At 44.4% G+C, this 26,793-nt stretch overlaps 1 protein-coding gene across 1 annotated transcript in view; it reads left to right on the plus strand.

Annotated features, from left to right (window-relative positions):
• The window catches only part of ASZ1 (ankyrin repeat, SAM and basic leucine zipper domain containing 1), a 450,104-nt gene that overhangs the window by 164,459 nt on the left and 258,852 nt on the right, over positions 1-26,793 (plus strand). The window contains exon 7 of the mRNA XM_073619829.1: positions 24,915-25,033. Coding sequence (XP_073475930.1) covers positions 24,915-25,033 — 119 coding nt within the window. The remainder of the gene's footprint in view (positions 1-24,914; positions 25,034-26,793) is intronic.

Consider the following 26,793-nt stretch of genomic DNA (forward strand, 5'->3'; position numbering starts at 1 on the left):
TGAAATACTCACCTTAGAACGAGGCGTCGAATAATATGCACTGATTTTTGTTGTTTTCACCAAAGAAATGTAGCAGAATAATTTTTGGCCTAAGTTTATGAAGAAAGATTATTTGCAAAATTGTATTACAAACTAATAAAAACGTGTCCCCCCCCCCCCCCCCCCAATTTTCAGTCTTTTCGTTTAGCAGAAATAAAAAACCCAGTGGTGATTAAATACCACCAAAAGTAGGCTCTGTGTGGAAAAAAATTATAAAAATGTCATATGGGTACAGTGTTGCATGACCGCGCAATTGTCATGCAAACTGCGACAGTGCTGTAAGCTGAAAAATTGTCTGGGCAGGAAGGGGGATAAAAGTGCCCTGTATTGAAGTGGCTTAAAAAAAAAAAAAAATCTTTACAATCATTTTAAGTTCTTCTTTACTATTGGTTCTGTTTAATAATGTTGTGCACCGATTACACCCTGCCCCACGATGCCCAGGATTGACATTTCTGCAAACGGCCCTGGTCCCCATGGCAAATAAATAGATAAATGGAAGCTTTTCATTTGTGGGCAGGTCAAGGGAAAGGGTAGAATGTATTGAAGACTTTCAGTTAGTGAAGCGCACACCATTGTCCACTTCTTATTTCCCAAACGCATACTGCTAATGAATTGGGATTCTGCTTGGCATCCTGAAGCTGGGTCCCAAAGGAACTGAAATTTTATCAGAGGTTATTCACAAGGCTGTGGCACAATTTTTTGTTACCCAGTTCTTTGTTTGTGCAGATTTGTTAGGAAATTGGGTTTATACAGGTTCCTCTGAATTTTCTAATTTAGGATGCTCCTATATCTAAATTGGTGTTTTATGTTTTTGTGACCCCTTGATAGTAAGGTCCATTGTGGCCCAGAAACGGTGGATTATATTTTCTTCACTTTTAGTTTTTTGCAATGTTTTCTGAAGTATGACCTCATTAAATCTTTGTTGGAGTGCTTTCTATTTCTTTTAGGGCACATGCACACTAAGGCTTGCATCACACCGTTTACTTTTTAAATGTCACAATGTGAAATTTTTTTTTATGGGGCCTGCAGTGCAATCTGTGGTCATTTTCGTTACACTGAGAACTGCATGCTGTAACCTTATTTCTTTTTAAATTTTATTTATTTTTAGTGCACACCACTGCAATGCAGTGGTGAACTGCCCCCCCCCCCCCCCCCACCACCACCACTGTAAATCAAAAACATAAATGTTTTGCCTTTAGTTATACTTCATCTGTTTTGAACACAAAAGCTAAGATGCTTCCAAAGTCCAACAGAAAACCACATTTTAAGTTGCATGCTTCCCTAAAAAGTAACAGGTGCAGCTTTACAGGTCTCCCCTGACTTCCGGCATCCAGAGCACTGTGCATTAAAGGCCTCCCCTCAGAGTGACCACTGTTCATCCAGAGCACTGTGTGCATTACAGACCTCAACTGACCACCGGCATCCAGATCACTGTGATTTACAGGCCTCCCTTCAGATCTGAGATCACCATAAAGCACTGTGCAGCATTACAGGCCTTTCAGAGTTGGACTACCATCCACAACACTGCAGCATTACAGGCCTTCTCATACGACCGTCCGGGGCACTGTGGAGCATTACAGGCCTCCTCAGACCACTGTGCTGCATTACAGGCCCCCTCAGACCACCATCCAGAGCACTGTGCAGCATTACAGGCCTCATCAGACCACTGTCCAGAGCACTGTGCAGCATTAGAATGAATGGCAAAAGCTCATATCATTGCATGACCTACTGCTGCCTTTTGAGGAACATACCAAAACCCTCCAGAGTGACTCCATGTCCCTGGCTGTCCCTGCCCTCTTGGATCTTCTCAGTCACCTTGAGGACTTTAAACTGAACACTAGCTACCAAGACCTTGCCACAACAATTGCACAGAAGATGAAAGGGAAGGTAAACCAGCGTTTTGCTTCATTCTTGGATCCAACTGATGTGTTCTCGCATGTTTTGTCAACTCTACTCTCTGTGAAACCCTTGTTGATGTGGCGGATGAGAATATTCAGGAACTGCTTAAAAAAAAAAAAAAAAGCAGAGGCGCATGCCGTAAGAAAATCCACATTGCTCCACACAAAGAGTGGGGTATTCAGTGTTACAGGTGACCTCTCTAGAGGCTGGCGGAATAGAGCAAGGGTCATGTTGGCACAAAATTCTTTCCTTAAAATTAATCGAAACAAATAGTGTCTTATTCGCCAGGTATCTTTTTCTAACATAAGAAGCCTATCTAATACGTGTGGGTTGTGCTTATTGCGATCGGAAGAATTAATATTTCTTTATCGTACATCATAGGACACAGGGCCTCAAGTAATTACTTGGTGGGTTATGGGCCTACCTTCAGGTGTTGACACTGGTATAACCAATACAGGAAGTTGACTCCCCTATATAACCCCTCCTCCTTCAGGAGGAGTCAGTTTTTTCACCAGTGTCTTATGCTGGCCATACACTATACAGAAAATCGGCCGAACCCATTTTCGAAAAACGAACGTTCGACCGTGACCGCAAACGATCGTGCCATCATATAATGACCGATAATCTGTTCAGTGGACATGAATAAATAATTTTGTGTTCGTTTTTTTACATATACCTAGTGCAGGCAGTTCGGACGGGAAACACATTAACCTTGCAATTTATTGTACGTTCGGCAGAAATTTTCCAAACATGCCGTTCGTTTTTTTTCCACAAAAACGTCACAAACGATTATCGATTTGTACCCACTAACTTGCCGAAAAACGAACGAAGTGTCCATACGAACGATTTTTCGGCCGATTTTCTGTATAGTGTATGGCCAGCATAAGTTGTTGGTCACAAGTTTAGATGTGCTCTGAGGAGCTCCAGGGAGGGATCCATGCTGGATTTAAAAAACCTCCACAACCGGATCCATCCTTGCCACTGAGGCCATAGGATGGTACCTGGGCCTCGCATTGAAGAACAAGGTTTTGCCTTTAAGCTTCTCTTTGAAAGCTGGACCCTAGGAACCAGGACTTTTTGGTTTTTCATATTACCTAAAGTTGTTCCTGATGGGTGGTATACAGGTCCAAAGGAGCGGAACCCCTATTAAAAAGGGCCCCAGTCTTTGAAGGTTTAACTACGCTGCCCGCCGTGATGGGTGAAAGTTGGATCTGTCTGTTAAATCAGCAGTATCCTGCAGCGAGGATAAGGTAAGGGGAGACGCCTAGGAACTGTAAAAAGTCCACCTATGCCTTTTTTTTTCTCCAAAAAATGTGTGTGTATATATGTGTGAGTGTGTGTATGTATGTGTGTGTGTGTATATATATGTATATATATGTGTGTGTGTGTATATATATATATATATATATATATATATATATATATATATATATATATACACATATACATACACACACACACTGCCTTAAAATGTCTAAATGTCTCTTCTAGAGGGAGTATATTACATTTACCTAGTACAATGCTTTTTCAGCAGCTCTGTGTCTGGCTATAGCAGCGGGTGTGGTCCCTGCAGCCAGAGGGGAGGGAGTTCTTGAACAGATGGTGTTCCTCTTCTGAGGGATCTTAGATCCCTTTCACACTGGGTCAGTTTGCAGGCGGTATTGCGCTAAAAATACCGCCTGCAAACCGCCCCTAAATAGCCTCCGCTGTTTGTTCAGTGTGAAAGCCCGAGGGCTTTCACACTGAAGCGGTGCGCAGGCAGGACGGTGAAAAAAGTCCTGCAAACCGCTTTTTTGGCATTCTCCTCTGCCCTGTTGGGCTTAGAAGGAAGATTAGCGGTTTTAATCGCATTCTCCATCCAAGAGGATAGGAAGCATGCTAGATCCCCCTCCCCCACCTCAAACCCCTTTTTCCAAGGGAACAGTGGGCACAGGGTGAGGTGTTATCCTCATGTGATCACAGGGAAAAGCAAGCCAAATTTTCCTCTGCGGAGGAAACAACAGTTGATGAACCTTATGCAACCTCACAATCTGACAGATTGATGGTACAAACTCTTACAGAGATGGTTAATTCCACTTTTTATTCTACTCCTAACAGAGTAAGCTGAAAGTCCAGGTCCCTTTTGGTTTTTTAAAAAAAAAAAAAAAACCTTTTACAGCGCTTATTTATGCTGAATGGAATCATCTGGAAAAGCATTTTTTCCCTCCAAAGAGTTTCTCAGTTCTCTATCATGGAGGAAAAATTCACAAAGGTTGGAAAGTACCAGCAGTAGACGCTGCGATTTCCAGCATCAAGATGCATAATTGCTTAAGCATCCAACAGATAAGGAGTTGGAATTTTTTTGTTACCAATGGAGCTATGTTTCGCCATAGATGCCATAAAATACCCTATCCACCAGGCGTCTCGCCTTGCGCTTGTGCTAAAACACATGCTTAGGACCCTGTGGTTAAAAGGGTTGGTCAGCCGAAGCATCTTGAAAAAAAAAGGTTGTCTGACTAGTTTCCCTTTTCATTGGGGAAGGTTTGGTGAAATACATTATAATGATTTCTAGCAGTAAAGCTCTTTTGTCCAGTAGAAGGTTTAAATGTCCTTTTTATTTAAAGTGAAGCCACAACAGCTCACAGGTTAGGTACTCTGACGGCCAGTGCAGCTATGGGAGACTTCCTGACAGACATGGGTTCAGATCCACATGGCGTTCACTAGTGAAGGAGCCACTCCTCACAGGTTAACTACTCTGACGGCCAGCGTAGCCATGGGAGGCTTCCTGAAAGACGTGGGACCTCGTCCTCACGTTGGCTCCTTGTGACCTTGGACAAGCCACAGGTTCCTTCCCCTGCGCAGGGGCCTCTAGGCAGCGGTGACGGCCTCCACCGTCGGACTCTAGGGCATGATTTCCAAGAAATACTGTTCAGATCTGTGCGACTTCAAGGTAGTCCCTGCACTACTTCGGTACCACTTTGATGCGACTTGAGGTCCATAAACCTCTAGAATACACAGGCATTGTTTCCTGTCGCATCAAAATCGCGCCCCGATGTATTCTCCGCGGCAAAAGATCACGGTAAAATCACGCAACTTTGAGGTTGCAATAGTGGAAACTTAGCCTAAGAGGAGAAAATATTCAGCCCCTGTATACATGATTGAAGATGCGTTTTTCCTCCGCCCTGCAGGGCCTAGAAGGAAAATTAGCGACTTTAATCGCATCCGCTATCCAAGGATGGGAAGCGTGTTAGATCCCCACCCCCACCTGAGATCCCTTATCAAGGGAACAGTGGGTAGAGGATGAAGGATTACCCTCAGGTAATCGGGAAGAAAGGCAAACCAAGTACTCCTCTGCAGAGGAGACAACTAGAGTTGAACTTTTTTTCAGCCTCGCAATCTGAGAAATTGCTGGTACAAACCTCTTACAGAGATGATTTGTGCCTCTTTCAAGCTACCTCTAGTAGAGTCAGCTGATCTGTTTTTTCTTAGGTTCCTTGGAACCTTGGAATCTGCCCGAATCTCTAGGATGTTGATGGGCAAGGCTCTTTCGGTTCTTGAATACTGTCCTTGGACAGTTGTCTTCTGTCATTACCACTTTCCAGAAAAGTGGTTTGAAGTATTTACCCTTTAGGACATTCTTTAGTAACCACCAATTGAGGCTTTGGGACACCCTTGGGGACAGCCACATTGGCAAGTCCAAAGCTTGGATCGTTTTGTTCCAAGCAAATAGAATACTGTTTTGCAACAGTCTCGAATGGAACTGGGCAAAGGGAACTGCTTCGAATGAAGCCACCATCCTTTCTAACAACCTCATGCAAAGGTGAATGGAGGGACCTCCTTTTGACCTGACCATTCGCACCAACTCTTTTATAGAGTGGTGTTTTGTTTTTTGTTTTTTTGTTTTCTGGGCAAGAAGACCCTTTTTCTGGGCTGTATCTATGATCAGACCCAAATACTGCAGCCCTTTTTTAGCGATTTTAATAGAGACTTTACTAGGTTGAGAATGCAACCCAGACCTTTCCAGGTAACTTGGTTGTAATGCATACACCTTACTCCGAACAGCGATTGGTCTATTAGCAATAGATCGTCTAGGTATGCCAAGACAGTTTAACCACTTCAGCCCCGGAAGGTTTTACCCCCTTCCTGACCAGAGCACTTTTTACAATTCGGCACTGCGTCGCTTTAACTGCTAATTGCGCGGTCATGCAATGCTGTACCCAAACGAAATTTGCGTCCTTTTCTTCCCACAAATAGAGCTTTCTTTTGATAGTATTTGATCACCTCTGCCGTTTTTATTTTTTGCGCTATACACGGAAAAAGACCGAAAATTTTGAAAAAAAATGATATTTTCTACTTTTTGTTCTAAAAAAAATCCAATAAACTCAATTTTAGTCATACATTTAGGCCAAAATGTATTCGGCCACATGTCTTTGGTAAAAAAAATGTCAATAAGTGTATATTTATTGGTTTGCGCAAAAGTTATAGCGTCTACAAACTAGGGTACATTTTCTGGAATTTACACAGCCTTTAATTTATGACTGCCTATGTCGTTTCTTGAGGTGCTAAAATGGCAGGGCAGTACAAAACCCCCACAAATGACCCCATTTTGGAAAGTAGACACCCCAAGGAATTTGCTGAGAGGCATGTTGAGCCCATTGAATATTCATTTTTTTTGTCCCAAGTGATTGAACAATGACAAAAAAAAAAAAATTACAAAAAGTTGTCACTAAATGATATATTGCTCACACAGGCCATGGGCATATGTGGAATTGCACCCCAAAATACATTTAGCTGCTTCTCCTGAGTATGGGGATACCACATGTGTGGGACTTTTTGGGAGCCTAGCCGCGTACGGGGCCCCGAAAACCAATCACTGCCTTCAGGATTTCTAAGGGCGTACATTTTTGATTTTACTCCTCACTACCTATCACAGTTTTGAAGGCCATAAAATGCCCAGATGACATAAAACCCCCCCAAATGACCCCATTTTGGAAAGTAGACACCCCAAGCTATTTGCTTTGAGGCATGTTGAGTCCATGGAATGTTTTATATTTTGACACAAGTTGCGGGAAAGTGACAAATTTTTTTTTTTTTTTTTTTTTTTTGCACAAAGTTGTCACTAAATGATATATTGCTCACACAGGCCATGGGCATATGTGGAATTGCACCCCAAAATACATTTAGCTGCTTCTCCTGAGTATGGGGATACCACATGTGTGGGACTTTTTGGGAGCCTAGCCGCGTACGGGACCCCGAAAACCAATCACTGCCTTCAGGATTTCTAAGGGCGTACATTTTTGATTTTACTCCTCACTGCCTATCACAGTTTCGGAGGCCATGGAATGCCCAGGTGGCACAAACCCCCCCCCAAATGACCCCATTTTGGAAAGTAGACACCCCAAGCTATTTGCTGAGAGGCATGGTGAGTATTTTGCAGCTCTCATTTGTTTTTGAAAATAAAGAAAGACGAGAAAAAAAAATTTTTTTTTTCAATTTTCAAAACTTTGTGACAAAAAGTGAGGTCTGCAAAATACTCACTATACCTCTCATCAAATAGCTTGGGGTGTCTACTTTCCAAAATGGGGTCATTTGGGGGTTTTTTTTGCCACCTGGGCATTCCATGGCCTCCGAAACTGTGATAGGCAGTGAAGAGTGAAATCAAAAATTTACGGCCTTAGAAAGCCTGAAGGCGGTGCTTGGTTTTCGGGGTCCCGTACGCGGCTAGGCTCCCAAAAAGTCCCACACATGTGGTATCCCCATACTCAGGAGAAGCAGCAGAATGTATTTTGGGGTGTAATTTCACATATTCCCATGGCATGTTTGAGCAATATATCATTTAGTGACAACTTTGTGCAAAAAAAAATAAAAAAAATAAAAAATTGTCTCTTTCCCGCAACTTGTGTCACAATATAAATTATTCCATGGACTCAACATGACTCTCAGCAAATAGCTTGGGGTGTCTACTTTCCAAAATGGGGTCATTTGGGGGGTTTTTGAACTGTCCTGGCATTTTATGCACAACATCTAGAAGCTTATGTCACACATCACCCACACTTCTAACCACTTGAAGACAAAGCCCTTTCTGACACTTATTGTTTACATAAAAAAATAATTTTTTTTTGCAAGAAAATTACTTTGAACCCCCAAACATTATATATTTTTTTTAAAGCAAATGCCCTACAGATTAAAATGGTGGGTGTTTCATTTTTTTTTTTCACACAGTATTTGCGCAGCGATTTTTCAAACGCATTTTTTGGGGAAAAAACACACTTTTTTACATTTTAATGCACTAAAACACACTATATTGCCCAAATGTTTGATGAAATAAAAAAGATGATCTTAGGCCGAGTACATGGATACCAAACATGACATGCTTTAAAATTGCGCACAAACGTGCAGTGGCGACAAACTAAATACATTTTTAAAAGCCTTTAAAAGCCTTTACAGGTTACCACTATAGATTTACAGAGGAGGTCTACTGCTAAAATTACTGCCCTCGATCTGACCTTCGCGGCGATACCTCACATGCATGGTGCAATTGCTGTTTACATTTGACGCCAGACCGACGCTTGCGTTCGCCTTAGCGCGAGAGCAGGGGGGACAGGGGTGCTTTTTTTTTTTTTTTTTTTCTTTATTATTATTATTTTTTTATCTTATTTTTAAACTGTTCCTTTCATTTTTTTTTTTTTTTTTAATCATTTTTATTGTTATCTCAGGGAATGTAAATATCCCCTATCATAGCAATAGGTAGTGACAGGTACTCTTTTTTGCAAAAATTGGGGTCTATTAGACCCTAGATTTCTCCTCTGCCCTGAAAGCATCTGACCACACCAAGATCGGTGTGATAAAATGCTTTCCCAATTTCCCAATGGCGCTGTTTACATCCGGCGAAATCTAAGTCATAAAATGCTCGTAGCTTCCGGTTTCTTAGGCCATAGAGATGTTTGGAGCCACTCTGGTCTCTGATCAGCTCTATGGTCAGCTGGCTGAATCACCGGCTGCATTTTCAGGTTCCCTGTTGAGACAAGAGAGCCAGAGAAAAACACGGAAGACGTTGGGGGGGGGGGGGAGGGGCATTCCCTCCCACTGCTTGTAAAAGCAGTCTAGAGGCTAATTAGCCGCTAGGATTGCTTTTACATGAAAGCCGACCGCTGGCTGAAAAGAATGATACCAAGATGATACCTAAACCTGCAGGCATCATTCTGGTATAACCACTCAAAGTCGTGAATGGCGTACCTGAAGACAAAAAAATGGTTAACAATAAAGCACAGTAAACGGTAAAGTATAAAAAATTGCATACCTGAAAAGCAAACATGATAAAACATAATAACAATAAAACATTGCAGAATAGAATACAGTAAAAAAGAACAGAACAATAGAGAGAGAGAATAGAGAGAGAAAGAACAATAAAACGACAACTATTTTTTTTTTATTTTATATTTTTGTATGTGTTTTTTTTTTTTTTTTTTTTTTTTTTTACACTTTTTTTTTGTAACTAACTTTTATAACTGTAACCGGTTCCAGGTTCGGGTCTCTCAAAATGCGATGGCATCTTGGGAGACCCTGTGAAAGTGTGTCCTAGTCTGTGCAATGCTGTACCCTACGCTAATACTCAACTAGTGCATGGTAGCGTTCAAAATATTCACCAATGCAAAGACCAGGATTGTCAGGACAGGAGGGACAATAATAGTGGGTGTCACGTCTATATCCGCGCTTGCTGCAGACACAACATCTTTTTTGGGGGGGTTCGTTGGGTAGGGGTACTCGGGAGGACATAAAGAAAATGCCTCTCATGCAGCCGACTGCATTTGGTTGGGGATGTGAATGGGGGAAGTACGGGCGCTGCAGAATTGGTGGGTTCCCAATTAGGATTGGCGAATGCAGCAGGAAGGGCACTATGGGCACGACGGGCCTGTGTTTGTCTTTTTGGTGGCAGCGGGACACTACTTGTGCTTGCCACCTCACCAGCTTGAACTGCACTTATGGGACTCGCCACGTCACCAAGTGTTACTGCAGTGCTGGTTTGACTACGACCGGGGTGTACTAGGCCGCTGGTGCTTGCCAGTTCACCAAAACGCTACCAAAAAAACTGTTAGCGATCGCAAGGATCAGGCCTGACTCTGCGAATGCTGCAGTTATGCGTTTAGTGTTTTGTAAGTGTCAGTGATCGATCGATACTGCACTTGGGTGGGCTGGGCTGGGCCGGGCGGAGGGGCAAAACGCAGGTGCTAGCAGGTATCTGGGCTGATCCAGCTAACACTGCGTTTGTGGGAACCCTAAACTGCTGGGGACGCTAGTATAGATCTGATCGGATCAGATATTGATCCGATCAGATACTATACCACTAAGGGAGGCGTATGCTGCGTGCGTGGGTGTTAGCGGTACTGGCGCTAACCTGACGCTGCCTGGGGCTGGTGCTTGCCAGTTCACCAAAACGCTACCAGAAAAACTGTTAGCGATCGCAGGAATCAGGCCTGACTCTGCGAACGCTGCAGTTATGCGTTTAGTGTTTTGTAAGTGTCAGTGATCGATCGATACTGCACTTGGGTGGGCTGGGCTGGGCCGGGCCGGGCGGAGGGGCAAAACGCAGGTGCTAGCAGGTATCTGGGCTGATCCCGCTAACACTGCGTTTGTGGGAACCCTAAACTGCTGGGGACGCTAGTATAGATCTGATCGGATCAGATATTGATCCGATCAGATACTATACCACTAAGGGAGGTGTACGGTGCGTGCGTGGGTGTTAGCGGTACTGGCGCTAATCTGACGCTGCCTGGGGCTGGTGCTTGCCAGTTCACCAAAACGCTACCAAAAAAACTGTTAGCGATCGCAGGGATCAGGCCTGACTATGCGAACGCTGCAGTTATGCGTTTAGTGTTTTGTAAGTGACAGTGATCGATCGATACTGCACTTGGGTGGGCCGGGCAGAGGGGCAAAACGCAGGTGCTAGCGGGTATCTGGGCTGATCCCGCTAACACTGCGTTTTCGGGAACCCTAAACTGCTGGGGACGCTAGTATAGATCTGATTGGATCAGATATTGATCCGTACAGATACTATACCACTAAGGGAGGCGTATGCTGCGTGCGTGGGTGTTAGCGGTACTGGCGCTAATCTGACGCTGCCTGGGGCGACGCATATCACCGCCAGGCGATCGGGGGGCTAAACCTTTATTCGGTAATAAACGGCGGGTGCCCTGACACTATAAAAAATAAACGAACTAACCAGCGTCACCCGTAACAGTTATACGGTGATCAGTGGTGAAAGGGTTAACTAGGGGGCAATCAAGGGGTTAAAACCTTTATTAGATAGTATATGGGGGTCCATGTCGCTATAAAACGCTGACGGCGAACCTAAATATTTACGTCTCTAACTAGCGTCACCAGCGACACTAATACAGCGATCAGAAAAAGGATCGCTTAGTGACACTGGTGACAGGGGGTGATCAAGGGGTTAAAACTTTATTAGGGGGGGTTAGGGGGGTATCCTAGACCTAAAGGGGGGTAATATTCACTGCCCTAACACTGTAACTGTCACAAACTGACACTATGCAGTAATCAGAAAAAAAAAAAAAAAAAATACTGCTAATGTCAGTTTGTGACGGGGGGGGGGGGGGGGGGTGATCGGGGGGCGATCGGGGGGGGGATCGGGGGTGTAAAGTATGCCTGGCATGTTCTACTGTGTGTGTTTGTGTTGTGTGGACTTACATGTCTTCTCTCCTCGGCGCTGGACGGAAACTGCCAGACCGAGGAGAGATGACATCACATCCTCTGCCTGTGTGAAACTACACACAGGCAGAGGAGGATTCCCATTGGCTGGGAGCGATCGCGAGGGGGGGGCCACGATCGGATGGTCTCCCCCTCGCCTCCCGACGCTCCCAGTCAGATGCCGACCGCCGATGGCACCGGGGGGGGGTCCGATCGGACCCCCCGCCCGCGGGAGGCAGATCACGTACAGGTACGTGATTCTGCCTGCCCGTGCCATTCTGCCGACGTATATATACGTTAGGCGGTCGGCAAGTGGTTAAGCCCTGTGCCCTTGACCTGGCTACAGGTGGGGCTAGCACCTTTGTGAACACTCGAGGTGTTGTAGCTAGCCCGAAGAGCAAGGCTATAAACTGAAATGCTGCTGTTCTACTTCGAACCGCAGAAACCTTTGGTGAGCGGGAAATATATGGACATGTAGATATGCATCCCTGATGCCGATAGGCGCTAGAAGTTTTCCTCCTTGCAGGATAGAAACTACTGATTTGATCGACTCCATAGAAAAGGAGCAAATCTTGAGGAACTGATTTAGATTCTTTTAGATCTAGAATGGATCTGTTGAATTTCTGCGTGGCTCTGTACATGTACAGGAAACGCATGAAAAGGGCAGTGAAGGTTCCAAGGAACCTAAGAAAAAACAGATCAGCTGACTCTACTAGAGGTAGCTTGAAAGAGGCACAAATCATCTCTGTAAGAGGTTTGTACCAGCAATTTCTCAGATTGCGAGGCTGAAAAAAAGTTCAACTCTAGTTGTCTCCTCTGCAGAGGAGTACTTGGTTTGCCTTTCTTCCCGATTACCTGAGGGTAATCCTTCATCCTCTACCCACTGTTCCCTTGATAAGGGATCTCAGGTGGGGGTGGGGATCTAACACGCTTCCCATCCTTGGATAGCGGATGCGATTAAAGTCGCTAATTTTCCTTCTAGGCCCTGCAGGGCGGAGGAAAAACGCATCTTCAATCATGTATACAGGGGCTGAATATTTTCTCCTCTTAGGCTAAGTTTCCACTATTGCAACCCCAAAGTTGCGTGATTTTACCGTGATCTTTTGCCGCGGAGAATACATCGGGGCGCGATTTTGATGCGACAGGAAACAATGCCTGTGTATTCTAGAGGTTTATGGACCTCAAGTCGCATCAAAGTGGTACCGAAGTAGTGCAGGGACTACCTTGAAGTCGCACAGATCTGAACAGTATTTCTTGGAAATCATGCCCTAGAGTCCGACGGTGGAGGCCGTCACCGCTGCCTAGAGGCCCCTGCGCAGGGGAAGGAACCTGTGGCTTGTCCAAGGTCACAAGGAGCCAACGTGAGGACGAGGTCCCACGTCTTTCAGGAAGCCTCCCATGGCTACGCTGGCCGTCAGAGTAGTTAACCTGTGAGGAGTGGCTCCTTCACTAGTGAACGCCAGGCTCTAAAAGCCTGGACTTCCAGGTTAAGGGATTGTCCCGACAGGATCCAATCCGTCAATGCCACGGCTGTGGCCTATATCAATCACCAAAAGGGGCACCAAGAATCTCTGTGCAAAGAGAAGTGAACCATATTCTAACTTGGGCAGAAAGAAATATTCCGTGCCCATTGGCAGTCTTCACTCCGGGAATAGAGAATTGGCACGCGCACTACATGTGCTGCCAGCAGATTATTCCCAGGGGAATGGTGTATTCACCCCGACATGTTTTGGGCTGTTTGTCAAGGATGGGGGACTCCGGATGTAGATCTTCTAGCATCCAGTTCAACAAAATTAGTCAACTTTGTGTCCACAACAAAGGATCCATTCGCATGCAGAACAGATGCGTTGATTATACTGTGGGATCAGCTTTTACTGATCTATGCATTTCCCCCTATTCAGTTGCTGCCTTGACTTCTTTGCAGGGTCAAGCTGGAAAGAAAACCGGTAATTCTGGCAGCACCAGCATGGCCCAGAAGGTCATGGTATGCAGAGGTCGTAAAGATGGCAGTGGAGGATCTGTGGTCCCTTCCACTAAGGCCAGACCTGCTCTCACAGGAGCCGATATTCCATCCTACTTTACGAATGCTAAATTTAACGGCCTGGCTATTGAGACCCACATTCTGAAAAGACGTGGGCTTTCCAGGGCAGTTATTTCTACTTTAATGCTAGGAAGCCAGCTTCTAGAGCTATATATTAGAGTCTGGAAAGCTTATGTTTCCTGGTGTGAATCCAAGGGTTGGCACCCTCGGAGATATATTATAGGCAGAATTCTTGCCTTTCTACAAGTAGGCGTAGAGATGAAGTTGGCCCTGAGTACTATTAAGGGCCAAGTCTCAGCCTTATCAATTTTATTTCAAAGACCACTTGCTACGCATTCTTTAGTCCGAGGTTTCATGCGAGGAGTGATGCGGATTAATCCACCAGTTAAATCACCCTTAAGCCCTTGGGACTTGAATTTAGTTTTGTCAGTGTTACAAAAACCGCCATTCGAACCATTACAGCATGTTCCCTTAGTCCTTCTGACTAGGAAGCTGATATTTTTGGTTGCTATATCCTCAGCAAGGAGGGTTTTCAAATTGGCTGCTCTTTCCTGTAAAGAGCCATATTTGATTATTCATGAGGACAGAGTGGTGTTACGCCCTCGGCCAGGCTTTTTGCCAAAAGTGGTTTCAGGCTTTCATCTGAATGAAGATATTGTCCTGCCATCGTTTTTTCCAAAACCATGTTCCAAAGAAGAAAAGTCACTACATTGTCTTGATGTGGTGAGAGCAATGAAGATCTATTTAAAGAAAACTTCTCAGATTCGTAAGACTGTCTTATTTATTCTGCCAGAGGGTCCTAAAAATGGACAGGCAGCGTCAAAATCCACTGTGGCTAAGTGGATTCAGCAGGTTATAATTCAAACTTATGATCTAAAGGGAAAGATTCCCCCTTTTCAAGTTAAGGTGGACTCTACCAGAGCCCTTGGTGCTTCTTGGGCAGTGCGTCACCAGGCCTCCATGTCTCAGATCTGCAAGGCTGCGACTTGGTCTTCGGTCCATGCATTTACAAAGTTTTATCAAGTAGATGTAAGATGGAATGAGGATATCGCCTTTGGGCGCAGTGTGCTGCAGGCAGCAGTATAATTCCTCAAGGTCTGGGGGTGCCCTACGGGTTGTCTCTCCCTCCCCTCAAGTAGCATTGCTATGGGACATCCCACAAAGTAATTACTTGAGGCTCTGTGTTCTATGATGTACGATAAAGAAAATAGGATTTTTAAAACAGCTTACCTGTAAAATACTTTTTCTTGGAGTACATCATAGGACACAGACTCCCGCCTCTCTGTTTTATGGGGTGAGAGTATATTGCTTGGCTACAAAAACTGAGGACTCCTGGAAGGAGGAGGGGTTATATAGGGGAGTCAACTTCCTGTATTGATTATACCAGTGTCAACACCTGAAGGTAGGCCCATAACCCACCAAGTAATTACTTGAGGCTCTGTGTCCTATGATGTACTCCAAGAAAAGGATTTTACAGGTAAGCTGTTTTAAAAATCCTATTTTTAAACAAGTTGTAATTGTCAATTTAAATTCATAGGAAAAATGCGCAGGCTACAACAACATCCACCACTTTTTCTCAACTCCTCTTAGCATTGACAATAGAGGTAAATATCACACTAATGAAAAAAAAACATAGATAAGTAATTGTCAAAAAGGCCTGCCTTATGTCTGGGTCCTGCCCCTAGTAGTCTTTTTTTTTTTTTTTTTTGTGTGATCTTTACCTCTATTGTCATTGCGAATGCTGAGAGAGAGTTGATAAAAAGTGGTGGTGCCTGTTATAATCCACATACTAATGGAATTATTGTAGACTGTGCACTTTTATTCTTTGAATGTGTCTGAGAATTAGAACTGTTGAAATAACAAACTGACAAACTAATTCTTATTGTAGAAATAAGCATTACCCTCGAGTTTTTGTTTATTTTGCTGTGCCAGACTGCCAATGACCATGCCTGTGCTGTGTGCTTGTAGCTGCTGAAATGTTTTGCTGTTGTCACATACCTTTCAGCAGAGTCTGAAATGACGAGGGTGGCCTCTTGCACTGTTCCGATCCTAGCACCCCCGGAGGTTGAGACAGGGCTGCTAGGGCAGTGGAAGGGTACAGGTGCCTGCTGGCAGGATCAGGAACACCGGAGCCTTAGTGGAGCAGGTGGGATGCCGATCCTGGATTGGTTCAGGAAAAGTCCAGCAGGAATACTTGCAGGGTCGGGGACAGGCAGGAGTTGGCAACGTGCTGGTAGAAAGGTACACAATCGGCATGCGGGTTCGTAGTCAAGGACTGGCGGTGGTTGGCAACAAACTGGCAGAAAAGTACAGGATCAGCAGACAGAGCCGTAGTCAGAAGTTCACGCTGGGTTCAGTACAGGAAGCAGAGACAGGCAGAGATGCAGGGGTAATCCAAAAGTCGTCAGGAAAGCCAGGGGTTCAGGATCAAGGTTCAATCAACAGCAGCAGCAAGGATACAGGAACGAGCTGAGACAATCCAGCACTGACACTATTATGCTGATCCTTTAAATAGGGCGCCTTGCGCCGTGATTCGTTGGCGCGCGAACGTGCCCGCACTGACGTGCACTCGTTCGTAAGAGTGCGCTAATGTGCGTGCCTGGCTCGGGGCTCACTCGTTCTTGCCGAGCGTCTGACTGGCGCATGGGAACGCGCATTTGTGATAGTTCTCTGACATTGCCCCCTCCTTACAGGCAGCCTCCGGATGCCCATCTGGGCCCTTCTTTCCGGATGAGAGCAATGAAAGGCTTGTATAAGTCTTGGGGCATGGAGGTTTGCCTCTGGTTCCCAGGAATTTTCTTCTGGACCAAAACCTTTCCATTTAATTAGATATTGATTCTGTCCTTGCCTTCTCCTGCAATCTACAATGGTCTCGATTTCGAACTCCTCCTCTTCATCCACCATTATAGCCTCTAGGGGACCCAGTTCACGACCTGGAAAGGGATTAACTACGTCAGGTTTCAACAAGGAGGTATGAAACACAGGGTTGGATCTTAAATGAGTCGGGGAGTTCAAGTTCATACGCCACTGGGTTAATTTTTCTCTTGACCGGGAAAGGTCCCAGATATTTAGGTCCCAATTTCCTGAATGGACAGGCCAATTTCAGATTTATTGTTGAAAGCCACACATGGTCACCAACTTTCAAATCCAGTTCCCCCCTCCTCTTTCTGTCAAAGAACATTTTATTTACCTCCTGTGTCTTGAAAATCGTCTCTCTCAGCACCTGGTTATTGGAAGCAAGGAAATTTAGTCTGTCCTGAACAGCTGGCAAAGGAGAATCCGGAATCAATGTTGGCAAGAAAGAGGGATGAAACTCATATTTTGAGAAGAAGGGAGATTGGTTGGTAGCTGCATGGGCAGAATTATTAAATGCGAATTCCGTCAAGGGCAATAGTGAGGCCCAATCTTCTTTGGTAAAGGAGGTAAAGCAGCGCAGGTATTGTTCTAGCGTTTGATTGGTACGCTCAGTCTGTCCGTTGGACTGGGGATGGTAAGCCGAAGACAAATTGAGTTTGATGCCCAGTGCTTCACATAGTGCTTTCCAAAATCTTGAAGTGAACTGCACTCCACGGTCTGAGACAATGTCACTAGGAATTCCATGCAGTCTGACAACTTCTTTAATGAAAACTGTAGCAGTTTCTGTTGCTGATGGGGTCCCTTTCATAGGGACAAAATGTGACATCCTGGAGAGGCGATCCACCACTACAAAGATGGATGAAAACCCTTCTGATGGAGGGAGCTCTACAATAAAATCCATCGCGATTTTATCCCAGGGTCTTTTAGGAATGGGTAGTGGTCTTAATAATCCCCATGCTTTGTTTTTGCTGTTTTTGTTCCTGAGACAGATTGAGCACGAGCCAATATATTTCCTGCAATCCCTTGCTAAGCTGGGCCACCAAAAATGTCTCTGGATCAAATCCATGGTCTTGTATCACCCCGAAATGGCCAGCCAACGGGTAGTCATGGCACACTTGTAGGATAGTAGTGCGCAGATTCTGTGGTACGAAAACTTTATTCCCCTGCCAATAGAGCCCATTGTTTTCTTGAAGGTTCGTATCTGGAGGCAGAGAGATTCCCCTGGATGCTTGACGAATCTGTGACATTAAATCGGCTTGTGTAAGTAGAAAATTTCCAGCCTGTAAGATGGTATCCGTTCGGGGTGGAACATCGACTTCCGTGAACATACGCGATAGCGTGTCTGGTTTCACATTTTTGAATCCAGGCCGGTAGGTTATGTGGAAACTGAAGCGTGAAAAAAAGAGACCATCTTGCTTGTCTGGGTCTGAGGCGTTTGGCAGTCCTGGGTTACTTGAAATTTTTGTGATCTGTGAAGATCAGTATTGGGTGTGTTGCTCCCTCCAAGAGCTACCGCAACTCTTCCAGTGCCGATTTGATTGCCAACAGTTCCCGGTCTCCCACATCGTAGTTCCTTTCCGAAGGCCCTAACTTCTTTGAGAAAATGGCCACAGGGTGCATTAGAGCTTTAGGTCCTTGGTGCTGGGACAGGATGGCCCCTACAGTGCTCTCTGAGGCATCTACTTCTAGTATGTATGGAAGAGCGGGGTCAGGGTCCTTTAGTACCAGGGCAAAGGTGAACAGTCCTTTTAATTTGTCAAAAGCAGCTTGAGCTACCTCTGTCCATTGAAAGCGGTTCTGTTTTTTGGTGAGTTGAGTGATGGGCATGATGATACCAGAGAAGTTTTTAATAAATTTCCTGTAAAAATTGGAGAAACCGATGAACCCGTTGTACCCCTTTCTTTCAACGGGAGGTGGCCAGGACATTATGGCTGCGACCTTTTGGGGATCCATTGCCATACCTCCTGTAGAGATTACCAGTCCGAGAAAGTGAATGGTCTGCCATTCGAATTCACATTTCTCGGCCTTGGCATAGAGTCCATTTTGTCTTAAACCTAAGAAGGATTTGTTTCACATGGTCACGATGTAATTCTAGAGAGACCGAGAAAATCAGAATGTCGTCTAGGTAAACGATCATGAATAGGCCTAGGAAGTCTCTGAAGATATTATTTACAAAATGCTGGAAGGTTGCCGGGGCGTTGCATAACCCGGAGGGCATAACGAGGTACTCAAAGTGGCCAAACCGAGTCCGGAAGGCCGTTTTCCACTCATCACCCTTTCTGATCAGGTTGTAAGTATCTCGTAAATCCAACTTTGTGAATATCCTTGCAGATCAGAGTCTCTGGAGCAGTTCTGGAATTTGAGGCAGGGGGTAGCGATTTTTAACAGTAATCCGATTTTAATTCTCTGTGATCCACACATGGACGGAGTGAGTGGTCTTTCTTTTCAACAAAGAATATTCCTGCCCCGGCTGGAGAAGTAGTGTCGGATGAACCCCTTCTTGAGGTTCTCATTGACATAGTCTTTCAGGACCAAGAGTTCAGGTTCTGAGAGGGGGAAAATTCTGCCAAATGGAATTTCTGCCCCTGGTAAAAGTTCAATCGGGCAATCGTAGGCCCGGTGGGGAGGAAGAGTGTCTGTCTGCTTTCTGTTTATCGAAGACATCCAGGAAATCATGGTACACAGATGGAACAAGATCTTGGGATTCGGATGCTAGTTTTAGACAGCCGACAACTGGGGCTGTGTGGTGGAGGGTCTGGAGACCATTATGGAGGCAATAGGAGGACTGGAAAACCACCTTGCCGGTTGTCCAATCTATCTGTGGGTTTTGTGCTTGCAACCATGGCATTCCCAGAATGATCGGAAAAAGTGGTGAGGATGTAACGTCTAGGCACAACAGTTCTTGGCGGTTAGGTGAGATGTCAGCGGGCAAGGGTTGAATTTCTTGAACGATGGGCCCAGATTTGATGTTGGACCCATCAGCTAGTCTTATGGACAGCTTATATTGCTTAGATCGCAGAGGAATTTTGTGTTGCAGGACGAAGGCATGATCGATGAAGCAGCTACAGGCGCCTGAATCAATTATGGCCTGGACCTGGAGTACCCCTTCTGGAAGCTGTAGGGAGACAGGAACAGCAATGTGAGTCGATCTTGCTAGAGTCAAGGCACAAGGATCAAGAGGAGGAGAGTCACACTTACGAGTCTTGTTGGGACACATGTTGGCGTAATAACTGGCTCCTCCGCAGTAGAGTCAGAGATTATTCATGCGGCGGCGCTGCTTTTCTTCTGGTGTCAATGGTGCATGAAGCAGGCCTTATTGCATTGGCTCTGGAGCTTCAGTATCGGGAGCAGGTAGTGGGGGTTGCAGGAATAGGTGGGTGGCTAGGTACCCTGGGTAGCATCCACATGGGCCGGTACTGGCTGGTCCTTACAGATCTTCGCTCCCTCTGCCGGTGATCGATCAGAGTAGATAGCTGAATCAGCTCTTCTAGGGAATTGGGGATCCCAGCACGAGCTAGTTCATCTTTAAGCGCTTCCGAAAGTCCTAAGCGGAACTGAAAACGTAGAGCGGCGTCATTCCATTGTGTGTCGGAACTCCACCGTTTAAAGTCTGTAACGTAGTCCTCCACGGGCCTACGACCCTGCTGGAGGGCGTGGAGGCTAGCCTCGGTTGTGGTGGTACGTTGAGGATCATCATAAAGCTTAGCCATTTCATCCAAGAGAGTCCATAGTACTCAGCAAGGGACTAGCTTGTTCCAGTAGGTGGTGAGCCCAGGTCCAGGGTTCTCCCTGCAGTAATGAAATGATGAATCCCAACTTGGTACTTTCCAAAGAGAAGGTGCGGGCTGTAGCAGGAAATACAGATGGCAGGCATTTCTGAAAGCGCGGAATTTGCTGCGATCTCCCATAAATCTCTCTGGAGCAGGGACTCGTGGCTCTGGGGTCGGCACCACTACTGTGGGTGTAGAAGTTGAAACCAATGATGCAGGTGCTGCGGCTGTCCGGTGTGCTGAGGTGCTTGGAGAGAGAGACTCCACTCGTTGTTCGAGTCGCTGGTAGCCATCTTGCAGGCCCTGGACTGCTTGAGTGAGGTTTGCAATCTGTTGGCACAGAGCATCCATAGCTGAAGCCCCCCTTTCGGACTCCATGTGGCTGGATTGTACTGTCACGTACCTTACAGCGGAGTCCAAAATGACGAGGGTGGCCTCTTGCACGGTTCCGGTCCTAGCATCCCTGGAGGTTGAGACAGGGTTGCTAGGGCAGCGGAAGGGTGCAGGTGCCTGCTGGCAGGATCAGGAACACCGGAGCCTTAGGGGAGCCGGTGGGATGCCGATCCTGGATTGATTTGGGAAAAGTCCAGCGGGAATACTTGCACGGTCGCGGACAGGAAGGCGTTGTCAACGTGCTGGTAGAAAGGTACACAATCGACAGGCAGGTTCGTAGTCAAGGAATGGCGGTGGTTGGCAACAAGCTGGCAGAAAAGTACAGGATCAGGCGACAGATCCATAGTCAGAAGTTCATGCCGGGTCCGGTACAGGAAGCAGAGGCAGGCAGAAAAGCAGGGGTAATCCGAAAGAGTAGTCAGGAAAGCCAGGGGTTCAGGATCAAGGTTCAATCAACACCAGCAGCAAGGATACAGGAACGAGCTGAGACAATCCAGCACTGACACTAGTATGCTGATCCTTTAAATAGGGCGCCTTGCGCAGTGATTCGTTGGCCTGCGAATGTGCCGGTGCTGGGCTAACGTGCGTGCTTGGCCCGGGGCTCACTCGTTCTTGCCGAATGTCAGACTGGCGCACGGGAACGAGCTTTTGTGATAGTTCTCTGACAGCTGTTTTCTAAAAAAAAAAACAAAACTCTTTGCATGATGCCAAGACCACCATGCAGTGCACATTTACCTGAACTTTACCACTTCTTCAAGAAACTGAAAAGAACTTCAGTTTCTTGAACTGTGAAAGTCCATGTAAATGTACACTGCATGGTGGCTTCATCACGCAAAGTTTTTTTTTTATCGTATTTTTTTTTTTTCCTTATTTTAACGTTGCACTTCTGTCCAAAAAACCAATACTCTTGTAACGAAAATTGGCTTTGCTTAAATAAAGTTATATAATGACTAAATCTGTGTCTGTAGTGCATGTTTAAACCTTAATACCATAAATAATAACTTATTCGATTTTTCACTCCATGAGTGTATTTGGAAATTGTAGAGAAATGCTTAAATAATGCATTACAATTTATTAAACCAGTTAAATTTTAGTCGACTAAAATGAGTTTGAGGAAAAAAGACCGCTGCTCACAGGTAAATAACATTGGTTACGGATCCAAGATCAATCCCATGAAGTAGGGTGCATGCCCTGCCACTGCAGTAGTAAACATGGAGCGGAAAAGTTTGGATCAGCTGCACACCCACACAAAAAATATAATGAGATTCCTTTATTGAAAGTTCATAAAAGCATTGGCTTTGTACATGCAGGGCAAGAACGGGTAAGGAAGCTTACCTATTCTTCCCCTGTCTGTACCCATCCATTGCTTTTATGAACTTAGACTAAAGGAATCTCATATTTTTTGTGTGGGTGTGCAGCCGAATGCGTTTTAGTCAACTAAAATGTTCTGGAGATTTTAGTCAACTAAATACGACTAAAACAATTGCAGATAACTAAAATGGGACTAAAACTAAACCGAAATTTGCTGCCAAAATGAACACTGCTGTCAACATCATTCATCTCTACAACGCCCCCTTGTTTACATTCTCAGCACTTGCTCCTCTATTTGAAATGTTTTTAACAACTTGACCTTTGGAAGGTTTTATCCCCTTCATGACCAGGGCTTTTTTTGCTATTCTGCACTGTGCTAATTTAACTGGCAGGTGCTCTGTCATGCAACACTGTACACAAAAAAGATTATATCAATTTTTTTCACACAAATAGAGATTTCTTTTGGGGTTATTGCTCTTCACTGAGTTTTTATTTTATAAACGAAAAAACATATCTAATAAAAACAAATTTCTTCAAAAATTTAGACCAAAATTTTGTTTTACTACATTATTGCAGCTAGGTGTCAGCGCTATATCAGCACCTCATCCCTGACCTAGTGTGTATATATAAGACAACAGGTATTTGGTGGGATTATAACGGTGCCAAGGACAATAAAGAAACAAATTTAAATATAACTTACAAAGTTTATTTAATATATATTTTTTCAGACCAATAAAAATTATTTACACATGTTGGTTCTATGGTCCTAGAAGTACATTGCATAGGTGGTCATGATATAGTATCTGATTCCAGCATGTTTCTTGATTATTTCTTCAGGAGATTTATGGACCACTACTAGTCAGACTATAACAAGAACAAAAACATGCATACAAACAAGATAATCAATTAGTAATAGAGTACAGATATGTAGATATATTTATATACTTTTGTCTAATCCATCCCAAGCTTACCCAATCAACCAGCGAGCGCCAATTTGACCGTCCGCACCGCTATGGGAGAGGAGACTCATACAGACCAAGTTGGATGAAAAGTAATCAAAAAATAAATAAAAATATGAATTCTCGGTATGGAACGGACATATGTATATGTCCAATCAATAACTGAAACGGCCTAGTAGATTACTTACATTGTGTGTAAAAGATAAGGGAAATAAGGCGAGGGCGCCTAATTTTGCAGCAGCGACCAATAACTGAATTGGATCAACTGAATTAGTCTCTTCTGCCCAGTTTCTCTAAGGATAGCTGTGATCTACTGGCCCCCTGGACTTTCTCTCTTCTGAAATCCCCACTATCATTCTTGAGGACTTCAACACCCCTATTAATACTAACACTCCTGCTACTTCCAAACTTCTCAGTCTAACTTCCTCCTTTGACCCAAAGCAATGGATACATGCTTCTACTCACTCTGAAGGCAATACCCTTGACCTTGTTTTCTCCCATCTATGCACTCCGCGCAAGCTCTCCAACTATCCTTACCCTCTCTCTAAACGCTCCTTCTTGGTTTCACTTTCTCCTCCTCCTCCTCCTCCTCCTCCTCCTCCTCCTCCTCCTCCTCCTCCTCTCCCTGCAACAACCTAACAGTTACCCGTAGAAACCTTCGCCATCTCAACCCTTCTCTTCTCCACTCTGCTACTGACCATCTCTATGACACAATCGCACCCCTGTCCTGCAGCGGCCTAGCCACTTCTGTCTACAGCACTTCACTTATAGCCTCACTGAACACACTAGCCCCCCTCACTAAACACAGAATCAGGCCCTGTCCCCTTCAACCTAGGCAAACATAACACTAGAAGTCTGAAAAAACACAGCAGTGCTCTTGAGCGCCTGTGGCGTAAGACATGTCTCAAAGATTTCTACCAGTATAAATCTGTCCTCCAAAAATATAATTCCTTCCACCTCACTGCCAAGCAGACCTATTTTATCTCTCATTAACACCTTATTCCATTCCCGTCAACTCTTCTCTACCTTCAACTCTCTCCTTCGTCCTCCACTGCCTCCACTCACCAACTCACTCTCTGCCCAGGAGATCGCCAATCACTTCAAACAGAAGATTGATACAATTCGTGAGGAGATCTCTACTGTTCAGATATCCTCCACTCTGAACTCTCCTTTAAGCCCCATGTCCAATCACTGTCCAAATCTTGCCACCTCAACCTCCGCAACATCTCCAAAATACACCCCTTTCTAACTAATGACACATCAAAGCTCTTAATTCACTCCCTGGTCATCTCTCGCCTCAACTACTGCATCTCCCTCCTCATTGACTTACCTTTACATAGTCTGTCCCCCCTTCAAACCATTATGAATGCTGCTGCCAGACTCATCCACCTTACCATCCGCTCTGTGTCTGCTACTCCTCTGTCAACCGCTTACCCAACAAATCAAATTCAAAATACTAACAACTACTTACAAAGCTATCCACAACTCTGCCCCCAGCTACATCACTGACCTAGTCTCAAAATACCAACCTAATCATTTTCTTCGTTCTACTCAAGACCTCCTGCTCTCTAGTTCCCTCATCACCTCCTCCCATGCTTGCCTCCGGGACTTTTCCAGCGTCTCTCCAATCCTATGGAACTCCTTACCCCAATCTGTCTGATTTATCTCTTACTCTTTTAGCTTTTAGACGATCCCTGAAAACCCTCCTCTTCAGAGAAGCCTATCCTACCCACACCTAACAACTGAACACATGCATCATTGAACACTTGTTTGGGATAGCTCATTTTACCCATAGCTGACATTGTATCCAGTCTGGGTCATTGTGGGTATGTTACAACAATTTGTAATACTGGATTCGGCTTTGCAGATTTTTTTTTTTTTTTTTCTATAGATTTTTATTTTTTTTTAAATGCTACTTTGTTCTTAATATTTACATCAACTTGATGGCCTGTTTATTACCTATAGATTTTTAGCATCCTTTCGTTTTCTGGGAATCTCAATCAAAGATGCAACTTGACAAAAGAAGAGGCAATGTACAGATACCTGAAAACACAGCCTGGATCTTCTGCAAACACTACTCTTAGGCAAGTACTCAATCATTTTCCTATAAATAGTAGTATAACAGAAGCCCATCTAGGGACAGCTGAAAAATAAAATTGTAAAATTGATCTCTGATTATCTGATTAAAGTGGTTTTAAAGGCATGTGTTTGTTTTTTGTTTTTGTTTTTTACCTTAAAGCATTCTCTGCATTAAAGTGGAACTTTACCCATAACAACTTGATAAAAAATTTTATTTAGCAAGGGACATACATCCCACATTAATAATTATGCTACGAAAATTAGTGTGTGCTGTAAATTGCCTACAGCATTGCTACTGTTGCTTCTTCCTAGAGGCTGCCATTTTGCTGAAGCCCAAAGCCCCAGCAGTAAATCATAAAGCACAGAACTATACCCATCAATTTACCGGTTTCAAAAAAGTTACATTTCTGGAATGCTGCAAACTCACATTTGCTTGTGTCTTCAACCAAACTGTCAAACCATGATATGGCTAGTGTCATAACTGATCACATGTGCAACACCCTGACAGTTCAAACAGAAGCAGCTTCCTTGGCTGTAAAGGATAGGAGGATTTATTTCTGCTTTAAGGCTGTCAGCAGATCGATAGCGGTGCCTGAAAATGGAGAGCAGCTGAGCATGTGCAGAGCAGGGCGAGACAGTGTATTCACTGGATTTTAAACCGTATAGGCACTTATCTTCAATGTTTTATATAGCTATACCTGCAAAAGGGGCCAGCCTGAAGTGTTCTAGCAGGACTTAATTTTCTGCCTAAATTTCCACTTGTATGTAATTTCGTGCAATAGATACCACTGTGGGAGCCAATCTGCGGGTCCGGCGGACGCGATGTCCACTGGCCACCCGTGATCGCTCTCCAGAGAAATAGACTGGGGGTCTGCCGATGTAAACAAGGCAGACCGCTGTTCTGTTAGAGATGAACGCAGTGATATTGTGTTGTATAGGAACACTTATCACTCTGTTTATCTAGTGAGTGCATCCCTTAGAGAAACACTTAACCCTTTGATTGCCCTTGGTGTTACCCCCTTCCCTGCCAGTGTCAGTACAGTAACCATACATATTTTTAGCACAAATTACTATAGTAATGTCACTGGCTCCCAAAAAAGTGTCAGGAGTCCAATCTGTCCACCGCAATGTTGCAGTCCCGCTAAAAATCTTTGATTGCTGCTATTACTAGTAAAAATTAATAAAAATGCCATAAATCTATCCCCTAGTTTGTAGACACTATAACTTTTGTGCAAACCAATCAATATACACTTATTGGGATTTTTTTAACCAAAAATATGTAGCAGAATACATATTGGCCTAAATTGATGAAGAAATTAGATTTTTTTTTTATTAGATAAGTTTTATAGCAGAAAGTGTAAAAAAAAATTTTTTTTTTTTTACTTGTCCTTTTTTGTTTCTAGCGCAAAAAATAAAAACCGCAGAGGTGATCAGATACCACCAAAAGAAAGCTCTATTTGTAGGAAAAAAAGACATCAATGTTATTTGGGTACAGAGTCATACGACTGTGCAGTTGTCAGTTAAAGTAACGCAGTGCCGTATCACAAAAAAATGGCCTGATCATTAAGGGTGTAAAATCTTCTGTGGCTAAAGTGGTTTAAGATAAAAAAAAACAAAAAAACAACTTTCCATGATCAATTCCCGCCCCCCCCCCCCCCCCCAAATACTATACCTAAATCCTATGTCCTTCCAATGTTGTGTACAAGAGCAGCAGTGCTGCTCTCACTCATCTCAGGACTTAGAGGCAGCCGCAAGAGCCATTGGC

Source organism: Aquarana catesbeiana, linkage group LG03 (assembly GCF_042186555.1).
Source record: "Aquarana catesbeiana isolate 2022-GZ linkage group LG03, ASM4218655v1, whole genome shotgun sequence".
NCBI lineage: Eukaryota > Metazoa > Chordata > Amphibia > Anura > Ranidae > Aquarana > Aquarana catesbeiana.